At 45.1% G+C, this 24,068-nt stretch overlaps 1 protein-coding gene across 1 annotated transcript in view; it reads left to right on the forward strand.

Annotated features, from left to right (window-relative positions):
- ORC2 (origin recognition complex second largest subunit 2) overlaps positions 1 to 23,560 on the forward strand; it is a 56,857-nt gene extending 33,297 nt beyond the window's left edge. Inside the window, exons 3-7 of the mRNA XM_086505486.1 lie at positions 6,702 to 6,808; positions 19,448 to 19,580; positions 19,715 to 19,991; positions 22,643 to 22,870; positions 22,965 to 23,560. Of these exons, the coding sequence (XP_086361612.1) occupies positions 6,702 to 6,808; positions 19,448 to 19,580; positions 19,715 to 19,991; positions 22,643 to 22,870; positions 22,965 to 23,164 (945 nt within the window). The 3' untranslated portion in view covers positions 23,165 to 23,560. The remainder of the gene's footprint in view (positions 1 to 6,701; positions 6,809 to 19,447; positions 19,581 to 19,714; positions 19,992 to 22,642; positions 22,871 to 22,964) is intronic.
- Positions 23,561 to 24,068: the final 508 nt, after the last annotated feature.

The following is a 24,068-nucleotide window of genomic DNA, read 5'->3' on the forward strand; positions in this document are numbered from 1 at the left end:
AAAGATCACTGTACAGAGCAGGGGAAAGACTCACATTCTGGATGTAAAGCTTAAAGGGGAGTCTATTCCTACTGTATCAGCTTCTGCTATTACTTCTGTAATGAAAAAGCATCTTTCTGCGTACTTGGTTTTTGCACGTGAAGTGTCAGATTGTGATGAATCAAATTTATCTGTGCTAGATAAAGAAAGGTCAATGTTTTTACAACAGTATAGTGACTGTTTTTCCGATTCATTACCGTCTCAATTACCGCCAGAGAGACCCGAGGACCATGCGATAGATTTGGTGCCAGGCTGTAGCCCACCAAATAAGCCTCCGTACAGGGTTAGTGCGGCTCAGCAGAAAGAGATAATGGGCCAAGTACAGGAGCTGTTAGAAAAAGGGCTGATTCAGCCCAGTTCATCTCCATTCTGTTCTCCAGTATTGTTGGTGCAGAAAAAAGATGGCTCATGGCGTATGTGCATCGACTACCGTGCACTGAACAAGAATACCATCAAGAATAGGTTCCCTATACCTAGAATTGATGATATTATGGACAAATTAGAAGGAGCAGCTATGTTTAGCAGGATAGATCTAAAGAGTGGGTATCATCAGATCCGCATTAGATCAGAGGATGTGCACAAGACTGCTTTTAGAACAACGTTTGGCCTTTACGAATTTTTAGTGATGCCCTTTGGTCTCACAAATGCTCCTGCTACGTTCAATAGGATGATGGACAGAATTTTCCGTCCACACCAGCAGTTTGTTGGTACGTTCTTTGATGACATGATAGTCTACTCAAAGAATGAAGAGGAGCATAGGCATCACTTGGCCATTGTGTTCAAAGAGCTACGCAGTCATAGGTTGCTCATCAATGCAAAGAAAAGTGAGTTTTTTCTGGAAGAGATTCACTTTCTGGGACACATTGTCTCAAAGGATGGTGTCAGAATGGATCCTGCAAAAGTTGAAGCGATCAAGTCATGGCCAAATTTGAAGACGGTGCATGATATCCGAAGCTTTTTGGGACTATGCTCCTATTACAGAAGGTTTATCCGAAATTTCGCTGAGATTGCTTCACCTTTACATGCTCTTCAAAAGAAGGCAGTCACCTTCAGATGGACACAGAAAGAGATTTCAGCTTTTAATCTCTTAAAGGAAAAGATGACTTCAGATCCAGTCATTGTGTTGCCGGATCTTAGGAAGTCATTTGTGGTCCAATGTGATGCCTGCGGTAGTAGCATTGGTGCTGTGCTAATGCAAGATGGCAGGGTAGTAGCCTATGAGAGCAGAATTTTGCAAGGGCCAGAGATGACCATGCAGGTCTATGAGAAAGAGTTACTGGCTGTGATTCATGCGCTCTTAAGTTGGAAACACTACCTGCTAGGTGCAGATTTCGTTGTCCAAACGGATCATCAGACCTTGCGATACTTCTTGACACAGACAAAGTTATCTGAAAAGCATATGCGATGGGCAAATATCTTGTCCATGTTCCATTTTCAGATTGTGCATGTGGAAGGCAAGAAGAACGTTGTGGCCGATGCCTTGTCAAGGAAGCCACAAATTTCAGCTGTGTCGATTCCTTATCATCATGAACTTGATGATATGAGAGAACAGTATGCAAATGATGAAGATTTTGCAAGGGTCTTCGAGCAACTAATGGATGGACAACGTCATGAACACTATCTTCTTAAAGACGGGTTCATGATGATGCATGGCAGATTGTGTGTCACAAAGCCATTGCGACGCAAAGTTATGGAAGAGAGTCATGTCCCACCGTATGCAGGGCATCGTGGTATCGATGCTACAGTGAAAGCGGTTGAGACATTCTTCTATTGGCCTACATTGAGAAGGGATGTGGATGCCTTTGTGCGAGAATGCCTAATATGCCAAAAGGTCAAGTTTGACAGGCAAAAGGCACCAGGGTTATTGCAACCACTACCTATTCCAGATAAACCATGGGAAAGTATTGCTATGGATTTTATCTTTGATCTTCCAAGAACGCAGACAGGAAATGATGGTATTTGGACCATTATTTGCAGATTCAGCAAACAGGCTCATTTTATTCCTGTCAGGAAGAAGATAAAGCCAGATCAGATGGCACGCTTGTTTATGAGCAATATTTTCAAGTATCATGGCATGCCACAGTCGATTGTTAGCGACCGTGATCCACGCATGACAAGTTTGTTCTGGAGAGGTTTGTTTGAGAATATGGGCACCACGCTCAAATTCTCTTCGTCATTTCATCCTCAAACAGATGGGCAGTCGGAAGAGGCAAATTCTACTGTCCTAGATCTGCTCAAGTGCTATGTGTCAGAGCATAAAGGAAAGTGGGAGCAGTATTTGCCATTGGTGGAGTATGCATACAATAATACAGTGCATTCATCAACTGGCAAGGCACCCTTTGAGATAGTTGAAGGTGGCAAGAAAGTTCCTCCCATACTGCATACAAAGGACAAGATATTTGAAGCAGATAAGTATGTTCAGGACATGGATGAAATGTACAAGAAGGTCAAAGTGGCCTTAGAAAGGACTCAGGCAAAGCAAAAGAAAGCAGCTGATCGTCACCGTCGTGAAGTGGTATATTCACTTGGTGATTGGGTGCTTCTACGGTTTGAAAAGGCAAGGTTAAAGAAGATGAAGGGCAAGGAAAGACTGTTTCCAAAGCTCAGCATGCGTTACTATGGGCCTTTTCAAGTGTGCGACATAATCAGTGATGTTGCATATAGGCTGAAATTGCCTGACAGTTGGAAGATTCACAATGCGTTTCATGTGAGTCTTCTCAGACCCTATGTGGGTGATGTGCCAGAAGATATGCCAGCTGAAGATCAGCCGGAAGTCGAGGAACTTGACGAGATCTTGCTCCCTGAACAGATTTTGGCACACAAAGAAAGGAAAGTGAAAGGCAAGGTTGCTAGGCGTTACTTGGTAAAGTTCAGAAACTATCCACCAATGGATGCTAAGTGGATGGAAGAAGGTGAACTTGCAGAGTCACCAACTGTGTTATCACTTTACCTGGAAGCCTTCGATTTGCAACCTACCTTGACCCCTTGAGTTTCAAAGCTAAATGGATTGTCAGTGTGACAATGGCTTTTGAAACAAATGATGTACATGGTATTTAAAGTGAGCTCAAATCAAATACCTGTTACATGAATGTTAGAGCTGTACAGATTGTCAGTTTGGCAATTGCTCTTATGGAATGTCCAAAAGTTTGGTTAGTGCTATAGAAGTGAGTATTTCTTGTCAGTCTGTCAAGGATACAGTGATTGCTTCTATTAAAGAGTACATGTGTAACTGCATTCTTAAACTGTCGGTTTGGGTATGCTCGAAAGTGTTACGGGATCCAACGTGTACTATAAGACAGTGGCAAAATGTGCAGCTACCATTTTGTCATTGGAAAGTTAGTGACTCAAAACAATGGCAGAGTGCGAAGCTACCACTATGTCATTGGGACAGGGTTCACACGCAGGCAATACATGAGTCGACGAGGTGTTGAATACACCAGGGTTGACAATGAGCATGTATGTGTCGTATATGTGTCGACAGGTGTTGAATACATCAGTGTTGACAGTAAGCATGGACGACATAGATGCAAACGAGGACGTTTGAGATTTCAAGAGGGGGGTATGTCACCAGCGTGTGACTACTATCTATCCTTTTTGTTGATTTCTTTCTTATTATCTATTTACTTTCACTTTTTGGAAACACCCCTCGGGAAATCTAACTGCCCTGCATTGCATAGCTAGTGTGGAACTGTCCAGAGGGAGTCCGGGCCTGAGGGCAAGAGAGCACTAAGGTTGGACAAGGACTATGGTTAGCCAAGTGGGGTCATTGACTAGCCAAAGTGGAATCCTTTGCTACAGAGGCTACATTTCAGTTCTGGATGTGGCCGCAGTGTACAAAGAGGGTCGGATGACCTAGAAAGATACAATGGCAGCATCTCCTAAAATTTAGGGAACTGCTATTTTGGGACCTGAAAATGTCTTCGCGTCATTACGTGCAGTTTGACATGGGGATCATTTTGTTACTCTGTGGCCAAGTCAACAGAGGCTGCAGGTGAGATATTTTTAGACCCGAGGGTCTAAAGCGGGAAAATGCACAAATGAGTGACACTTGGCACTCTGAGGCCAGTTTACTACTTATAGAGAAGGCAAAAACGTGATTTATAGCTGGGAGGCTCATTTTGCAAGTCTCTGTCACAGGTTAAGAGCTATGGAGTGCTTGCTTTCCCTCTTATGCACAGTGCGGTGCCAGGAGTGATGCCCTGCACGCTACGCACTGCCCTCTCTCTCCCCTTTGGCAGTATGTTATGCCCCTCTAGTGGGCTCTTCATTTGACCAATGTACAGTTGTGTGGGTTCATGCGCGATTGCCGAGGCAAGAGCCTCTTGCACAGGTACTGGATTAGCTAGCGGCTAATCCCCCCGCAGGTACAGGTGAATTCGGAGAGGTTTCACGCCAGAAATCTCGTCCAATTCAAAGGGCAAGTAGCCCTACAGGTGCGGGAGCTCGAGGACTTGCTAGGGATGCGACCGGCACGCGAAACGGAGCCCGAAACAGTGAATTACAGCCTGCTGTGTATTTTTGCAGGTTTAGGGTTTTGGCCCTAAACGGACCCTAATACCCCCAGGAGGTTCGGGGACGCAAGGGGACCGCTGTACAGGCGATCTGGAGCATTTTCAGGGCTGAAAACAGAGAATTCAGCGTGCTGCAGATTCTCGCCAGGTTTTGCAAAGTGCCCGTATGCGTCGGGAAAGTCAGTCAATGCGTGGGAATACTGACCGTGAAGGGTTCTAGTACAGTTATGCTGCCGAAATCGGGCTGGAACAGTGGAAATTCAGCCGAGTTTGTGCGGGGTAGCTTGTAGGAACCACAGCGTTTATTCCCTCTTTTGAATAATAAAGAAATACCGAAAGGGGCGCCTAAGTTAGGGGCCAATCTGGTGTCCGTCTACTCATACAGGTGCAATCTAGCAGCCTGTATCCCTCTCCCCTTTGATGTGTCTTGAAAGTACAGGTAAAATAGACGACTAATAATGGGTGAAAGCTAAATCAAGGTTTAAAGTAAAGTCTACCGCCCTTTTTGGATTGAACAGGCCGGTTTCAGCCCCCTCCACCATCTCTTGTGTTTGTGGTCTACTGTCTCCCTCTCTCTCTCTCCTCTCACGCTTCCGCACACGTGCACACATGGTATCAGCAGCTTCAGGCTCTCCATGGGACCAACGCTTCATCACTTGCAAAGGTTCTCCTCCCAAGGGATCACAACAACTAGCGTTTTTGGAAAGCATCAGTGTTTCTGCAAATCTGCCTGCAAGAGGGGGTGGCGCCAACATTTGGATAACTTCCATCGCGAAGGATGCTTTGCAACTTGCGTTTTTGCAAGAAACATCAGATCTGCCGATTTCCCTGCTAGCGCTACCAATTGTGGACATTTTTGTCGCAGAAAACCCCTCCAGATCCATTTGCGTTTTTGACCTTCATCTGCGTTTTTGGGTTTTTAGCCCATTTTCGGCAGTTTTATTGGTCACTTTGTGTCGTTGACACCTTCCACAGGTTGCTGGGCACCTAGGGTACCCATCAAGCCTTTGTTTTTTCAGCAAATAGATGGTTTTTGGTGCCAAAAAGTGCAGCAAAAGTGGGATGCAAATTGACCTGCGTTTTTGCAGCAGGAGGGCAGCGCTCAAGTTCTGGACCCCGAATCCCGCCACCACCTACCCGGCTTTGCATCTGGTGCATTGCCGGCGAGTATCCTCTATGTCTTCACTAGATTTCAGCCATTACCCCTTGCTATTTTCTCTGTTTTCAGCCCATCTCGGGCAGTGACAGTGATTCACCACCCTTCCCATACTCCTCTGCACCGCTCTGGACCATGCCAGGAGCATACGAGCATGCTGAAAATCGCTGGACAGCAGCGTTTTCATCTCCTCGCAGTTGTGTTTTTGGGTGGACAGTAGACACTTGGTTGAAGTTTTTCACAGAGGATGAAGTTACCTGTCACAAACTGCTGACGTGTCAAGCCCTAAAGAATGGATCCAACTTGTAGATCATGGCCGAGGAGCCTAAACCCTAAGTGAAGAGGCAGAAGCAGCAGAAGATGAACCCGCAATTCACGCTGGCTTGTTGACGTGGCAGATTGTACGGATTTCCGAAAAATGCGTTGACATGATGACGTGGCAGACTGTACGGATTTCCGCGATTTGCGTCGACTACTGACGTGGCAGTTATACGGAATTCAGTGATTTATGTTGGCAGCTTTTTTGCATTGCTTTTGGACCAGAAGCTTTTGAGTTTGAAGGCTTTTCATGTAAAACTGCTTTGGGGCCTAGGGCCTTTAAATATGAGGCTAGGGCTCATTCTTTGGCATGCTTCTTGGAGAAGGTGCAGAGTCTGGAGTACCGGCTTGTACTGAGTTGATGCAATATAAAGAAATACCGAAAAGGGTGCCAAGGTTTGGGGCCAATACTCTCTGGGAAATGATTGCACCCTCTTGGCCTTTAAACATGATTTGTTCTGGGTTTGTATCAACACATCCAAAGTTGTTCCACAATTCAGCCAATATGTTTTGCATTTATGTTTTTAAACTGTCTTATGTGATATCAAATTTGTGGCTTGCTGCATTCCATAATTACATTTTTTTCATGAACAGATTATCTTTTTTTGGTAACAGTTTTGAAAAGAGTGATGCACTAGTTCAATTTGCACTTCCTCACTGTTTTCAGATGCAATCAGGAATTGCGATCAGCTATTCTGCGGGTTCCTAGTAAGCATGAAAAGGAGCAGGCAACATTGTTTGACAGCTACAAGGCTTTATATCCAAAATGGCACTTCCAGTTGAGGTAAATACACTCACCCTTTAAGTGATGCTGATAATGCTGAATAATGTGAGATCTTAAAAAGGGTGGCAAGTAGTCTGGATCTGGAGTATTACCTGAGAGGTGTGCCCCTATTTTCATTTAAAAGAAGGGGTCCCTTTTTTGGTGTGTGACAGGACTTCTGCTTCTAGCTCAAAGATTTGTAGCTTGGTGGTTCACTTGAGTTGTTTTGAAGTTAATGTATCAATAGTTTTCAAGTTCCGATGTGTGTCTGCTGTTGATTCACTGCCTCGCCAGTGGCTTGCCGGTTAAAGTGGTATCAGAGCTTCAACCGATTTTTTTTACAAAGGATTTGATCCAACTTTTTGTGGCATACATCATGGATAGGGCATCCAGCCGAGAACACTAGAGCGACCTGGAAATGGAACATATGGATTCTGACAAAGAATTTGGTATAGAAGCTGAAGGGGGTCACTGAAGAAAAGTAGGCAGAGGAGGCTGAGTTGGAGGCTCAGCGTGAGGAACTTGTAGAAGATGATCGAACTCTTGCAAATCTCAAGCGGTAGATGCAAGTTAAGTCCTATACGAATCAACTTCTTACCTTCACAAAGAATTCTCTCTATGCTAAACATATACAGAATCAATTGTTGACGGAAGTTTATGAACGATGACATTGCCAACCCTAAACTATAGTCGGCAATGAAGACAAAAACAAGGCCGAAAGCTGCCAAGAATTCACACCCTCCTGTCTCAGCATAGGACATTCAGAGAGAGGTAGAGTGCCAAAATTATGAAGAGTTTGGGACATTCGACAACATGCAAGGGACATAAGTCAAAGTCCCAAGTATTTTCCTGGCCACTTGGGAAGAAAGCTCACTTTTTCTGACATAGCAGAGAAGGGGGCAAGAAGAAAACACCGTCAACTGTTGACTTTGAGGACGGGACTCTAGTTCAAGTTCTACTGACGAAGAAGAGGAGCCATGGAAACAAAAGCATCGACGAACTGAGTTGCGGAGAATTAGAAGGCACTATGACAGCTCGGATGAGGAGGATGATTTGGATGACAGATCCTCTACCTTTGGTTCTACATTTGGAAGAAAGCATAGCCACATACTTCAGCCAACCAAGTATGATGATTTGGAGCCTCACAAAGGCAAGAAGAATCCAAGGATAGTGATCAAAGTGTCGAGCTTGATACTTTCTCTGGATTCAAGGATACAATGAAAGAAAAGCGACAATATAATAGAGGCTTCCTAACTTCCCATCTTAAGGGGAATGCATAGACATGGCGGTCGACTCTTTTATTGCATAGCAAGGCACCTGACAATTGGGTGGGGTTTAAGAGATTGTTTTAACTTTTCGGCGCTTTGGTTGACACCACAGTACGAAGTAGAGATTTTGATTGCATGGAATCATCCGAGGATGAAAGAGGAAGATACCGTCTAAAATAGAAGTCTTCCAGTAAATAGCAACTTATAGTTTCGTCTTTCCCTTCTTTGCCACTCTCTCCTCTGCCACTTTGGATATTCAGGGTTGTCTTTCCATAGCACTTTCCTTGCTTGTAATACTCCGCCTTTCTCTTGACAGACATTTGTGGGAATGTGGACTTCTCTTTTTTATATCAACTTTTTACCCTTCTTCTTTAACTTGGAAGTCTCTCTATCTAAAGATTTGACTATAGATGTATACCTCACAAATGTCAAGGATCCTGTCAACATTGAATAATTATCTAAAGCTTGCTATGCCCAAAGACCACAATGATGACCGTACTGAGCTTTGCAGAGTGTGGGGCAAGGTGCAAGATCAGGATGCTTTAATCTTTTTTCGACATGGGATCCAAGGCCAACTTTATTTTTACCAAGATGGTGGCTCGTCTTTGAGTCAAGGCCCAAGGATATGGGACCACAAATGGATGCAGTGTTGGCGGCACAAGGGCATGAAGTTGCTGTGGCGTCTCTCATTGCAAGCTCCGCTTGCATCATAACATGCCACTTGAGAGGTGTGATATGCTTTTGGAAGGTTAAGGAGGATTTGGAGAAGTCTCAAGAATGGCATAAGAAGGTGGCAGGCAAGCATCTACGTGATGTGCTGTCAAAGGTGCAATGGAAAAGGGTGAATTGGGTGATGATCTCGTCTGCAATCGCGAGAAAACCTCCTCTCGAGACCGTGCAACCAATGGATCTTGGATCTATCGCGACAGATCTCCTCGAAATCAACCTCCTATCTTGTACCACCCATGGAAAGAGTACGGAAATTTGATCTGCAGCAAAGCGTGGGGTGTAGGGTGCCAGTGCGATGAGAAGACCTAGCACCAACAAGATGGAGTGAGATTGTTGGGAATTTACAAGAGAGAGAAAACGTTGGTGCAATGGAAAAACGCTAGAGAGAGGAATTGCACACAGAAATGCTAGAGAGAAATGAAATGTTATATTAACGTCTTCAAAAGGCCAAAGTGACCTATGAGACCAAACTGATACAAAAGTGGTGAATCTGTTACAATGTCTGAAAAGTGTGAACGTGTGAAAATAAATGCGAAAAAACTAAATACAAAGTATTAGATAAACTTCTTAGGAGCACTCTGGATGTCTGGCTAGAATACTTCTAATCCTTTGTTGTAGTCTCCTCCGAGGAAGCTTTGATACAATTGATATGACCAAATGCTATATAGGGGGCAAGGGGCTTGGACATACAAGGTGGGAAAAATATACTCTACCCAGCCAAATACCCCACGACCAGAGATAAGTTGATGGAACTTCTGTTGCCTCTTCTGCCAGATAGTGTTAGCGCTAGGTTTCTTTTATAGATGCTTAGCAAAACTGCCCTACCCAGTTTTCCAACAAAAGTCACTTCTTAAATAATAAGTGAAAAATGGATGAATAGGAAAAATGGGTTCTGTGCACTGTAAAATGCTCATGATGGGTACTGACTATCATGTTGATGATCATGCTGTGTGCAACCAGAGGATATGCAACTACTCTAAGTGCATGGATATGCACGGCGTGTGCACAGGCTCCAAAGATGCCAGAACACTTTCTAAGCTGACTCGAACCCTGGACCTGAAGTAGCATCCACATGCACATAGGGTTAGATGTGCACGTGACAGTGTGTTCCATGCCTAGCTTGCACACCTTGTGTACAAACATAAGATGAAAACCTAGCTTTGGAGCATAATGAATCTTGGAGGTATGCATACCCCCTCTCCCAGCTGGAATCAACTCCATGGAACCCTCACTGTGAAGAGGAATTTCAGATTTGTCGCCAATGAAGATAGTACCACAATGCCACCGCATGTTGAACAAAAAATCCTTCGAAGGTGTCATGTGCTCTGAAGCACCACTATCAAGAATCCAAACACAACCATCTCGAATTGCAAAAGCAGTCTCAACCTCCAATGTCCCTGGAGAATCCTGTGAAGGAAGTATCTCCAAGTGAACAAAGGTTGGTGACTATACCACCGTCATAGAAGTCGAAGCATCACCAACTGGCTTTCGACACTTTCGCCAATAAGGGCCTTTCTCCCCACAATGATTGCAATGTTGAGCTACCTTCAAAGCATCCTTTTCATCATCGCTCTTCTTTGGAGTGTGGTTGCTTTTCTTCTTACCCTTTTGCTTGTTGTTGTTGGAAGAACTAGCCAGGGCTTCAAAGCCTAACTTCTTCCATGCATTGCACCGCTCCTCTTGGTCGAACACCGTTGGAACAATGTCGTCCCAAGAAATAGTATTCAGCTTATCACTCGTAGAATAGAAATTGGGATACCGAGGAGGTAACCGAGCCAAAAGCTGGATGGCCATGTCCTTTGAATCAATTCGCTTTCCCATATGAAGTATCCCCCACTGGAGTTCTTGCATCTTGTTGATGTGATCCCTCATGGATGATTGCTTGGCATCCAGGGTCCTCAGCTACACCTCCAAAGCTATCCACTTTATTGGAGAAACTCGATCATATAAAGATGAAAGCCGATCCCAAATTTGCTTCGCGTCCTTCATCAATCGGTGTGATTGATGAGCGATGGTGTACTATTGAGGATGATAAATAATCGGATTCGAGCATTGAGACGCTCCCATAGCTTCGCTTCTTGTAGGATCCCTTGGATTTAGAAAGTCGCTTGTGACAAAACCTCCAAGCTTGTAAGAGTCGAAGACCGCCATCATGGTCGATTTCCAAATGGCATTAGGAAGGTTAGGTATCTTGGTTGGTGGATCACCTACTTCGGAGTAGAACTGGGACCAATCTCCCCACTTGTCGTTGACGGGTGTTCCATCATGAACGTCCTCTTGTTGTAATTCTTCATCACGGACCAAGTTAACATCAGAATCACTCCTTTCCATTGTGTGGGAGAACTTGGGTATTGTGATGAGAATAGGTCGAGGTGGATGAAGGGAAAGGAAAACAACAGAAAAACAGCAAACTATCTCTTTTTGTCGCAAAATTTTGGCTCCCAAAACTCGCAGAGATCACCAATGACTCGAGAGCATGTTGTGTGCCTCATACCATGTCAAAGGTGCAACGGAAAAGGGTGAATTAGGTGATGATCTCGTCTGCAACCATGAGCAAACCTCCTCTCGAGACTGGGCAGCCAATTGATTTTGGATCTATCGCAACAAATCTCCTTGGAATCGACCTCCTATCGCGTATTGCTCACCAAATAGGCATGAGAAGTTGATCTGTAGCGAAGCCTGCAGTGTAGGGTGTTAAGAGTGGTGAAATGAAATGAAATGAAATGTTATATTAACGTCTTCAAAAGGCCAAAATGACCTATGAGACCAATCAGTTACAAAATAGTGAATCTAATACCATGTCTGGGTACAAAAGAACTAGAAGTGGAACAAAATACTACTACTACTACTACAATCTAAAACTACGTGGGTGTAGCAGCTGATACAATAGGTACCCGGTAAACTGGATGTAACAGTGTGAGAAACAAAGATGGAAGAAATGGTGAGGATCCATCCTCATCTGCACTCTGGATGTCGAGAGAGTATGGCTCGAATCTTCTGTTGTAGTCTCCGTCGATGCTGTGTAGCTCCTCTCCTCAGTCGCGGTCGTCTGTATCTCTGTAGCTCCAATGCTCGGTCGATGAGAGTGCCAGTAGTGGTCGAATGAGTGTGGGACGAGCTCTGCAGTGGTGGCTGCTCCTCTGGCTGTCCCATATCTAGTGAAAAGAAATCTGTAATGTGTCTCTGGGACTGCCTCTCTCTAGCTCTCCCCAGTAAAGTGTCTCTATACCTGTGTAACTCAAGTAGATATAGTCCAAGACATCTCTGATCCTCATAACTCATGACCCTAGATAGAGGACCAAAACCCTCTCTGAATAAGCAGTGGAAACGCCCCCGTATCTCATAGAACACTGTGCAATGACATATGTAGTGCAACTCTGTCTCTGGCTCTCTCTGGCATAATCGGCATATCCTGCTGTCTGCTGGTATCCCTCTGAATCTACCGGTCTCAATCTCGAGCTGATGTGAGGATGTGCGTATCTGACCAATGGCACAACGCAAACCATGAGACATATGTGTGTCCATGTAGCTGGGTCGAATCACAAACCCATCTCCTGTGAGGTGGAGAAGATGCTCTCTATAGAAAGCCATCTTTGTGCTCAACTCCTGAGGCGGCTCTATCCATGTCCTCCTAGTGTCGAGCTGGATCAGGTCCTGACGAATGAGTCTAGTGATCTCCACCCGTGTAAGAGACAGCGAGGGTGCCTGAAGAGAATACTGGAAAGGGGGCAACCTGTCCATGGTGAAGCCATGCGTCTGAAACCATGAAGTCATCTGTGCATACCAGCATGAAGTGTCCCCCTGTAGAGCTAACTGTCTGGAAGACTCAAGGGCCAATCTAGCATATCTGTCTCTAGTAGTATCCCATAGGCTGTGCACAAAGGACACTGATCTGGTAAGCGCCTCAATCTCCATGGGGGGGGCAGCTAGCTCTGCTCGAATGATCGCGTGAGGTACGGAGGCCTTGGCTCTAATCAATCGGGAGATCATAGATACCAAGGGCCTCTCCATACCTCTCCAACCATCCTGGCCTACAGAAGGTCCCCATACCTGTACCCCATACATCATAGCTGAGGCTACTAAAGTATCAAAGAGCCATAACTTTGTCCGAGGTTCCTGGAACTGAACCTGCGAACACATCCTCTCCAAGCCTCCCAAGGCCGCATAAGCTCTGGTCAGTCTAGTCTTTGCTGCTCTCCCCAAAGAAAACCTCGGCCCAGTGAAGACTATCCCAAGGTAAGTGTATGCATCTGTATACTCCACAATCTCTTGACCATACGTGAAGGTCGGTGCCGATCTCCTGATCCACTGCGGTGTGGTGTTAAACACCATGACCTTGGTTTTACCAAGGTTTACAGACAATCCACTATCCTCTGCAAAACTGTGTAATGCATCCAACTGTCGCTGCATACCCTCTGGTGAGTCAGAGATCAAGACAATATCATCAGCATATAACAACAATGGGATCCACGTCCCTGCCAGCTGGGCACCTCTATCACCCTCTCTGTCAATGTAATCAGACACCTCATCAACATACATACCAAATAGAGTAGGAGACAATGGGCAACCCTGTTTCACCCCGATAGTGGAGTGAACTAAGTCAGATATCCCCTCTGGGGTGCGTACATGTCCCATCACTGATCTGTATAAAGCCATAATCCCCCAAATCAACACTGTGGGCACCCCCATCTCCTGCAGTCTGCGCATCAGTCGAGCTCTCGGTACCATGTCAAATGCTTTGCGGAAATCCACAAAGCTACAATAAATCCGTCTCCCATGTGACCTGCCCTCCTCAATGATAGCTCTGAGTGTCAGAATATGGTCAAGAGTGGAGAAACCCCTCCTGAAACCTGCCTGTCCCTTTGCCCGTACACCCTCACCCTCTGCCCAGTTACTCAACTGCTGCTCAATAATGGATGCATACAATCGTGCCAGTGTGTGTCCAACCATAATAGTGCGGTAATTTCCAGGCTCTGTAGGATCACCTGCCTTGAATATAGGCACAATAGTAGACAACCTCCAAGTCTCAGGTAATCCCTCACACATGGCACGATTGAACAACACTGCAAGAACCTCCATCAGCATATCCCTAGCATGTATAAAGTGCTCCGCTACTAGACCGTCATGATCGTAAGCCCTCCTGGTCCTCATCCTGTCAATGGCTCTCTTTACCATCTCAGTGGTAAAGAAGGTGCTCGTAGGTGGACATGGCTCTGTAGGATCTGGAAGGGGATCCTGCCCAGGAACCGTATATAACGATGTCGCATACTGGCCCCACACATCAGGAGAAGTAATCACTGGGGGAGGGGAGTGCTCATGGAAGAGTCGCCATGCCTCGCCTGAGTCTCTACTCAAGAACAACTGATACAAGTCTCGCTCCATCTGGGCCAGGTAAGCTCGTTTCTTCTTTCGCACAAGGCGCCGGAAAGCAATCCGCGACTGTCTGTAGGTGATGACTCCTAAATGAAGATCCCTCTGAAGCTGGGCTCTCATCTCTCTGCACTCCTCATCATACCAACTATTCTGGGGCATGCTCCCAGAATGTCGCCTCCGATCCGGTTGAGTGTGTGGGTATGCCTCTGATGCTGCATCATGTAGTGTCTCAGTCAATAAAGTAGTGCACTCCTCTACTGAGAGGCCTGGAGCAACTGTGCATAGACGATCCCAGATCGCCTCTGTATAAACCGAGTCAGTCTCTGGTGTAAATGTATAACGGGTGTGTGACCTGCCTCCTGATTTCTGGGCTGTACTAAACTGAAAAGATACGGACAGTGTCAAGAGAGCATGATCCACTGCTACGCCCACTGGTCTGGCTCCCACCGTGAAATCCTGAATACAAGGAATAAAGCTCGGCTGTGTCATAACATAGTCCACTGTACTGGCCCCATGTCTGTGTGGAAAGCATGTGAAGCCTGCTGCTCCAGGAAACCGCTGTAAGCCATTAAGTATGGCTAGCCCATGTGTAGTCGTCATCTCCGTGAGGTATCTCCCATACTCAGTCTGCTCTCTGTCATGTGAGCATCTGTCAAACCCCAGCTCATCCACATCCAACTCTCTAAGCATCTCATCTGAGGTGTCGTAGAAGACTGTCTGACAGTTGCCCGTTCGAGCATTGAAGTCTCCTAGGAGGATGATATCACCATCCCTAGAAAACTCCCATATATCATCATCTAGAATTGAGAAAGGCGACTGCCCTCTGGATACAGCATATACTGACGTACTGGGGGGGAAGTAACATATAGCAATATATAGAAATCGACCTGTGTCAGCTCTCAGCCTCACCCACATGTATCTAGCCTGATCATCTCTCCGTACAATATGTAGTAGTGGCTGTAGCTCCTCCCTAAACAACACCGCTACTCCTCCTGAACCTCTACTCCCATGCTCAGATCTCGTGACTGTTCTGTGGGCTGTCTCCCATTTGTATCCCACCACATGTGGCAACAGTTGGCCAGGGGCCTGGTGAGTCTCTGAAAAGAAAACAATGTCCTTGTCTCTGAAACTGTCCTCAAAGGCACCAACATCCAACCTCATAGACCCATTACAATTCCAAGTCGCCATCCTCAATGTGGTCCCATAGGTCTCGCACCGTCATGTAGAGCGCCGCTCTACAATCACCACCCGACCATCTCTGTAAAAGGCCATCTTCCCCTTCTCCCTTGCCGCTTGAATCTCGGGCATTACTTCTCTCATATGCGCAAGTTGTGAGAGAGTGAGGTCATCGCCTAAGAAAATACCTGTCTTCTTGAGAGTAGGTCTCTTCCTCAAGAATTCCTTCTTCTCTTCCAATGAAGGGAAGCGTAGTATGAGAGCTCTTTCCTTTGAAGATTCTCCGGGGCCCTCACTCTTCTTGCCCACTCTCCATGCCTTTGTGTGTGAAGGCTTCTCCACCCCCATCATTGATGTGAGGCTTGTGACCTCTTTTTCCACATTGTTTATGTCCTTGAGGCCGGTTACCCTCACATGTAGAGCCCGCACCCTCCTTCTTTGTTCCTCTTCGAGGGTCATGTTGATAAGAGTGGGTGCAACACTAGCAAGATGGAATGAGATCGTTGGGAATTTGCAAGAGAGAGAGAGAAAATGGTGGTGCAATGGAAAAACGTTAGAGAGAGGAAACTGTAGCACACAGAATCGCTAGAGAGAGCAAACTCTAGGGAGAGAGTGTGTGTGCCCAAACACTGGACTCTACATACAACTGATATGCCAAATACATATAAAAGGGGTGCTGCCTATAAAGGTGCATGGAAAAAAATGCCCTACCTATAGGCTAAAACCCCACTCAGAGAACTCCACTCTATCGTGTTTTGACTAAAGTTGTTTTGAAGTTAACAGTTTTCAAGCTCCGACGTGTCTGCTGTTGATTCATCGCCTTGCCAGTGGCTTGCCGGTTAAAATTACGCCATCTTGTGATGCAAAGATTGCTGCCCTTACTACTGCTATGGCAGCCTCTGCTGGGCTCGTGTTGCATCCAGGCTGCTGCTGCCTTCAGCATCTGCCTTTGCTGACTCAACCTCAACCCCTGTTGGTGTTGGTTTCTCTCATGGCTGGCCCTCTCCTCTGCAGCTTCATCCTCCTGTAGCCTTTTCATCTTGTGCTCGTGGTGGTTCGTCTGCAAATTCTTGAGTGGAAAGGTGAGAAATCCGGAGCAAGTTTTCGAGGATCTGCAAACTTGCTGTTCGTTGCAATTCAGGTCTGGTATCATCGCATCCAGAGCGAGTTCCTTCATACTGCAGCTTATTTCTCACCTTTCCACTCAAAATAAGGTCAGGTGATGATGTGGCGACGGGTCTGCATTGCAGAAATTTGCTCTGTATGCAAGTTCTCAGACGGCTTCCATGGAGCACCCATGGATGATCCAACACCTTCACCATGTGTGTCACCTTCCACCATGGCAACCGGAAGGGAACGGTCATTTGAAGAGGATATGCCAGGGTACTTGGAAGAAACCACTCCATATAAGCCTGTACAACTCCAAATCAGTACCAAACCTGAGACACCAATGAACAGCCAGTGGACAATCTCTTCGTACTTGCTAAACCCACACATGATCCTCTACAACTAGCTCTAGATGCGATGATACCAGACCTGAATTGCAACGAACAGCAAGCTATCTCCTCTTCATAACCACTGAAAATGCACTGAAATATGTCAGAGACCAAGTTCCATGACTGGTTTTATCACTAGAGCTCTAAGGGCAGCTCATGGTGAGCAGTCTCAAACTGCAACCGGTCTGTAATAGAGGGTTTGCCTAAGGCAGAAGAGGGCAGAAACAGAGCTGGCCCGACAGAGCAAGTGTGGGAGAGAACTCTAGAAGGAGAGAGACATTGAGAGAGACAGAGTGACCCAAAGTGGCTCTATACAGGTGATGTGCGACTGATGATATAAGTGGGGCACGCCCCCTTCCCTTGTATAGGCAAACAATCTGGCTGCATGACCTCCCAGAAATATTTCACAACCTGGCAAAACTGAGAAGAAATATGAAACTTGACCGCAGGTGGGAAATCAGCCACACAGGCCAAACTTGAAAAATATTCTAGACCCTGGGCCACCAAGAGGAAATAGCTATGACACTGCTAGCAGTACAAGGTGGGTACATGCCAAAAATGAGGAAACTACCTCGCAGAGGCTGGACACAGCCATCAAACAGCCCTCATTCCCTGCGATCAGCCTCTAGGAGATGTTGGGGCACTAGTAGCTCCGCCCCGGACCGGCCAGAGAGGTGACAAGCTCTAATAGATCGTATGTATGATCAGAAGCCTTCAATTCACAAGTAAACCTCAGAGAAGAGCTGGGGACACCACCTTTTATGGTAGTGGAGGCACTCTTGAGGGTAGTGAATTTCTTACATCCTTACTGAAGGTACCCTACGCTGCCACTGACTTCTTCTGGATGACGAGCACCGGAGGGAGACAGAGACTATGGTACTCATCACGGATGACCACCCCTTTGATTACAGTTTATATTGCCCCACACTTCCCTCAACGGATTAGAGATGAACTGAGATATCGGGGCTGATGTCTTGTTGATTGAGCAGAGATCGGGGGGCCTTCACCTTCCCCTGGGGCAGAAGCTGGAGCTCTGCCAGAACAACTTCCTACACCTCTCCGAGGATGAATTTTTCTAGCCACAGTACATGGACACACATCTCTCTCACTGCATGCGGCTGCCATTAGCGGACAATTGTACACCTCTTCTCATTGGTTGTGGACTGAGCCCAGCGGGAGGGTAGACATTCTAGCACATGAGAGGATATGTCAGCCCTGTGACCAAGAGCCTGAGGCGGAGTATGAGAGATGTAGGTGCACAATGTACTACTATGTATGACGGAGGTGCCATTGCCTCTATGGGGAGGTCTTTGGACCTCTATGCCATGTCATGAAGTGTGAGTAAAGATTCCTAGATTCTTCCTCCTAGAGCTCTAGAGATACCACACAACACCACTACCAGATAGGAGACGACCCCACCTAGAAAGACCCATACAGACAGCAGTGAAGGCTTTTTGTTTGGCGCACAGCCTTTCAGTCACCCCTAGGCCAGCAACATCGGAGCCATACTGCAAGCCATCATTCGCTCCACGACTTGGAATCACCCTAGAAGGGGCTATTGCACTCTGCCGTGCGTGACGAGCTCGACCATGAGGACCACGACCAAGGGATCTACTCCATGGGCAGATCAGAGCCATTATTGTGAGGCTCTGGAGACCTGCCCCCTAGGCTTATCAGCAATGTGGCTCTGGACCACAATTCTGGGAGGCACCATGGGAATCTGGGATGATCATTAGGGGATTCCTTTATATCTTGTATACACAGACACAGCCGTATCTTTCAGTTTCTAGGTCTTAGCTTGAGTTTAGGATGCTAAACTTTTCTTTTTCTAGTGGGATGACATCAGACATGGATGGAATTTGAAATTTGTCTCATAGGCCCCAGTGGCCTTTTGCCTTTTTAAACGTGAGTATATGTTTCTTTCTTTCTTCTCCCTTCACTTCCAATCACAATGGACAGTGATAACTAGTAGGTGAAGAGGTTACAAGTCACAACATCGATAGTAATGACATGATCCTTCCATCCATTGCTTTAAGGAACCAAATATAAATATTAAAGCTTGAGAGATGAAATCCTTGTTTTGATGAGACTACGACTTTGTGTAGTAGCTGCTGTAACTCTTTGAACCTGTGGCAAAATTTAACTATTTGAACATTTTGCATCTTTCTTCACTAATGGATGAATTGTCCAGCCAAAATGTTTGGTTATTCTACATGCCTCCTAGATAGTTGGGAGCATTCTTGTTAGCTCCTTGATTGGCTTCTTGTCAGAGCTCTTTTAAATGACTCTCATGAAAATGTGGGCCCTTGTAACAGTTCCTTGTAAATTCTCAGTTCCCATTTTTGCTCATTGTCCTTATGCAAACTCAAATGGACAGAGGCTTTCTGATGGTGCTCAAGTTGTAGCCCTCAATTCCTTAAACTAGTAATTACATCTCAAGCAAACTTTGTTTTCCTGAAGGTGGTATTTATCACTGTACACCTAGCATTTGATTTGGGAAATCTAAATGAAAGGTTGTTAGCTCCAGCCTCTACTCCAAATGATACACTGGTGTTTCAAATATCTTTTCTGCTAAACCATTTTTCTTTGCTTAACGCTTATATTTTGGTCTTGTGCAGCTGTGGCTTTGGGCTGCTTATGTATGGCTTCGGATCCAAAAAAGCTCTTTTAGAAAATTTTGCATCATCTGCACTTGTTGATGGTGCAGCCATCGTTGTGAATGGCTATCTTCCAACAGTCAATATTAAAACAGTAAGTGCTCAATCAGTTTCTTCTTCATGTTAAAGGATGTATATGTGTACCAAGCACATTCTGTTCGGACTTAAGCGTTTCCAAACTTTTAGGTTGTCTTTTCCAGTCAGACTTAAGCGTTTCCAAACTTTTAGGTTGTCTTTACAATAGCTGATGCTTTGTGGGAGCAAAGAAAAGCAAGCCTTAAATCAGCAAAGTTAGCAGGAGATAGGCCTCTGGTCACACAAAGTGTGGATGAACTCATTGTATCCCTTAATGACAAGGAGGAGAATAATTTTGTGTACGTTATTGTTAACAATATTGATGGACCTGGTTTGCGTGATGCTGATACTCAACTGGTACTCGCCAATTTAGCAGCATCGAGTAATGTTCGACTTGTGGCTTCGATGGATCACATAAACACTCCTTTATGTAAGTTTGCCATCATTACTTTTTACTTCTAGGTTTTAGCTACCCGTTCTTAACTGAATGTGGCATCTCTGATGGCCTTTTTTTAATGAAATAAGGTGAAAAATTGTCCACTACAGAGAAGGATAAAGCTGTTGTTTGATGTTTAACATGTGTAATATATTTTGCTTTCACCTGGTGATTGCTTGGGGAGCAACATTCTTGTTCCAGCTTGCCTTTTCCTAGGTAATGCATGAGCTCTGTCCTCGTGGCTGCCTTCTTGCTTTCAGAGTTTGGTGGTTGTGAGTGGAGGAAACTGATACAATTATTTCAGGGTGTCAAACAAATCCCTAACTGTGCTGCACTTTTAACACCCAATATATAGGTTCCTTGATTATTGGCGAGTTAGCTGAATGTAGTCTGTTGAAAGAATTCAAGGCTCTAATTTGTTGGAATCTGCAATAGATGAGGTCTCTCTCAATTTACAAACTTGGTGTAAGAAGTAGACTGAAGGTGCTTAGGCTAGGGGAGGTAGAACTAGGACAACAACTTTATGTTCTTTTTGAAAAACCTAGCAAGCTAAGGAGAAGTGCAAGGGCTGATTTTAAGGTTTCTCAGGAAATGGGAGCACGTGGAGAAGTTGGAGTGCCAAAGAGCTTGGTGTACCAGTCGCGTTGCAAGTTTCAGAGCAAAAGCCCAGATTCCATGGCTATACTTGCTGTAGCCGGCACTCATGCCAAAACCTACCTTTTGATCAGTCAGTGTGAGAAGGGGCTGTCAGGTGCACCATATTTAGTACATGGTGTTATGCTATATACATTCAAGTCCAGCCATATGTATGCATACATTTAATGATGCTTCTGTGCATTATGCAAAGTTTTTTTAAGGTCATGGAAATTGGCTGTACCGCCCGACCCTCGTCACTATCTAACATGGAGTTCCTCAAAGGGGATCTAGGGTATAAATTAGGCAACTCGGCACAGGTTTGATCTACACCGCCAGATCGCCAGGTAAACTAGGGATCAGTAAATCAGGGTGATCTAGGTGGTAAACTAGGGTTGTGTACACTCTCCATGCCCACATGGACATAGGATGCATGGATAGCATTGTTGTTAGGCATTCGGAGAGGAACCATGAGGTCTTGGACCTGTTAGCATTGTAGACGTGATGCAAGGTCAGTGATAATGCAAAATACAATCTCCTTTACTTTGATCCTCACTCTTAGAGGATGTTCGTTTGCCCTCATAAAGTAGGTAAAAGAGATATAGAGAGGTGAGCTTGATCTTAGAGAAATGAAATGAAATGTTATATTAACGTCTTCAAAAGGCCAAAATGAATTTTGAGATTAGAAGGTTACATCACTCTAGTACAACGACTGGAGAACATAAAAACAGAAGTAAATGGGGTCCCTAGAGTGGGTATGTATGTAAGCCCACCCTACATTCTCATCATCATCATCAGCATCACATAATACATCATCTCAAAACATATGGGGAGGGGTGGGCTAATGAGGTGTACAGTGGAGAAAAGTATACAATGGCGATCATCCCATGAATTCTCTCATGGCTCCCTGCAGTATGGCCTCAATGTCCTCCATAGTCAGCTCTCTGGGGGGGCGTTCTCGATGTCGTTCAAGAATGCTCCGTAGCCTCCGAGGTAGACCTCATGTACGATGTGAAGATCCTCGCATCCTTCGACGTCGTGAGTGGCCCAATGAGGGTGCGATTGGGTAACTTGTGGTGGGCCATCTCAAGTAGTCCCGTTGTAAATAATAATGATCTGCCTCTGTACGGGTCCTCTATGTGTAAGTCCTCTTTTCCTCAGCTATACCTCTGTATTGGCCAGTCCCAATCTCCAACTGGTGAGACGAGGTGCGTAGCTGACCAATAACACATCTAATGCCATGAGATTGAAGCCATCTTTGTTCCCAACTCATGTGACGGATCAAGCTGAATGAGATCATGTTTAATATTACTGCTAATCTCTGAATGTGTGAAGGTGAGGGATGGTGCATCCAAGGATTACTGAAAAGAGGGCAGCCTATCCATACTAAATCCATGTAGCTCTAACCATGATGATATGTGTGCAAACCAACATGAAGTAGTGTCATGATGACTCAATCGCTAGTCGTGCATATCTGTCGCATGGGAGCTCCCATGTGCTGTGAATGAAAAGACACTGATTTAGCAAGAGCCTCCACTACAATCATTGGTGCACTCATCTCAGCTCTGATAATCTCATGTGGCACTGAGGCTTTCTTCCGGATCAGAGATAGAGAGAGGAGGAGATGACATCACGACCTTCACTCTCCAGGTTTCCCGCTCGGTTGCTGGAGTTGCTTTATTAGTCGTTTTCTTGTATAAAGCAATGTACATACGTAGGGTTTTCTTGGGCACCAAAATGGTAGAAATGTGCTTCAGATGTCTGTCCCTTTTGTGCAAATTCTATAGGTTTTCTTGCTTTGATCAGAGTGGATTGGTTGATCTTGTTAGTTTCCTTTTTCCTCTTCTGATCTTTCATTGCTCCTTTTGGATGCTTGAAACTAATGATTAGAAGTACTTTGCCGTATTGTTGTCAAGTTTGAACTCCTCAAAGAATCCATTATGTTTGTACTTAACCAGTTTTGTGCTATTTGTCCAAAAATGCTAAGATTTCTCTCACTGATTGTTATTCAGTATGGGACAAGAGAATGTCTACCACCAAATTCAACTGGTGCTGGCATAATACTCCAACTTATGCACCTTATACAGTTGAAACCATGAATCTACCCTTAATACTGGTATCAAGTGGATCAGCAAAGAGCGCCCGAAGTGCTTTGTTGGTGTTGCAGAGCTTGACGCCTAATGCTCAAAGCGTGTTTCGAACTTTAGCTGATTATCAATTGAGTCATTCCGAGGAGCTAGGCATGTTACAGACAAGCTCTATAATCTTTTCATCTTCATTATCAATTTGATCATTCTAGAAAATATTGAACAATGCAAAACTCATTTTTGGCAGGTCTGTCTGTACACAAGCTTTACATGCATTGTCGGGAGCGGTTCTTGGTCAGCAGTGAACTCACACTCCGGTCTCACTTAACGGAATTTAAAGATCATGAACTTGTGAAGTCCAGGAGAGGTCTTGATGGTCAAGACTGCCTCTTCATTCCTCTGCCTTCGGACATGATAACTAAGTTGCTTGATCAGATAGGTGGCTAGGGGGCCACATTCGAGAGCAGGATTGGAGACAGACACCATTTTCTCTTCTTGTTGAGGTCTGAAATGAGGAGATGAAGGTCAGAAGATAGTTAAATTGGCTGTTGTTGAAGCAATTCATTCTGCTCAACTGCCCAAGAGCGATAAGGTGGGCCATGTTATCGAGCATACGGCTTAGGTGACTTGAGCCATACAGGATACTAGTTGAGGCTTTTGACAGCAAGTCATTACTTTTGCTGGTAATGAGCTTCTTGCTGTGTCAGAAATGTTGTTTCTTTTGTGTGCATGCCTGTTGTGTGATTGCAGCTAAGTTTTTGTTGCATGTTATTGGCAATTTCAAAACCTAGTCCCACCTAAATGAAACTGGTTTTTTTCTGATGCAAGCAAATTTTCAATGTATATCTCAAGTATCATGCATGTAGTTTTAGCTATTTGTCAAAATTTTTAAGGTGTTGCCACATGAACAAAGACGTGCGAACCCTCTTTATGGGTAAAGCTTCTTATACTCCCTGTCATCATGCCCAATGTTTTAGTGTTCACAGATTTTGATTAGTAAGTAATAATCTTTGCTTACGGAAAGAGTTCAGTTGGTTGAGCCTTCGTGATGTAACCCCAAGTTTGAGGGTTCAAAGCGCATGGGCTGGGCTCGACATGGGTGTTACCAACTTCTGCATTGGGGGAGTCATTCCCAAGATATGAGCCCGTGTGTGTGGAATATGTATAGCAAGTCTAGTTGTGAATATATAGACATGTGAATACAGACATATAAATACTTTTCCCTACTACCTTCCCTCCTGCTGATGGTCTTAAAGATATCTTTGCTCGCGAATATGGCCAAGAGATTTTGTTTCACCAATTTAGTTGTCTGCTCAAAGCTTGAGCATTTATCCATATTTTCACATGGTAA

Source organism: Adiantum capillus-veneris, chromosome 29 (genome assembly GCF_014529385.1).
Source record: "Adiantum capillus-veneris isolate H3 chromosome 29, ASM1452938v2, whole genome shotgun sequence".
NCBI lineage: Eukaryota > Viridiplantae > Streptophyta > Polypodiopsida > Polypodiales > Pteridaceae > Adiantum > Adiantum capillus-veneris.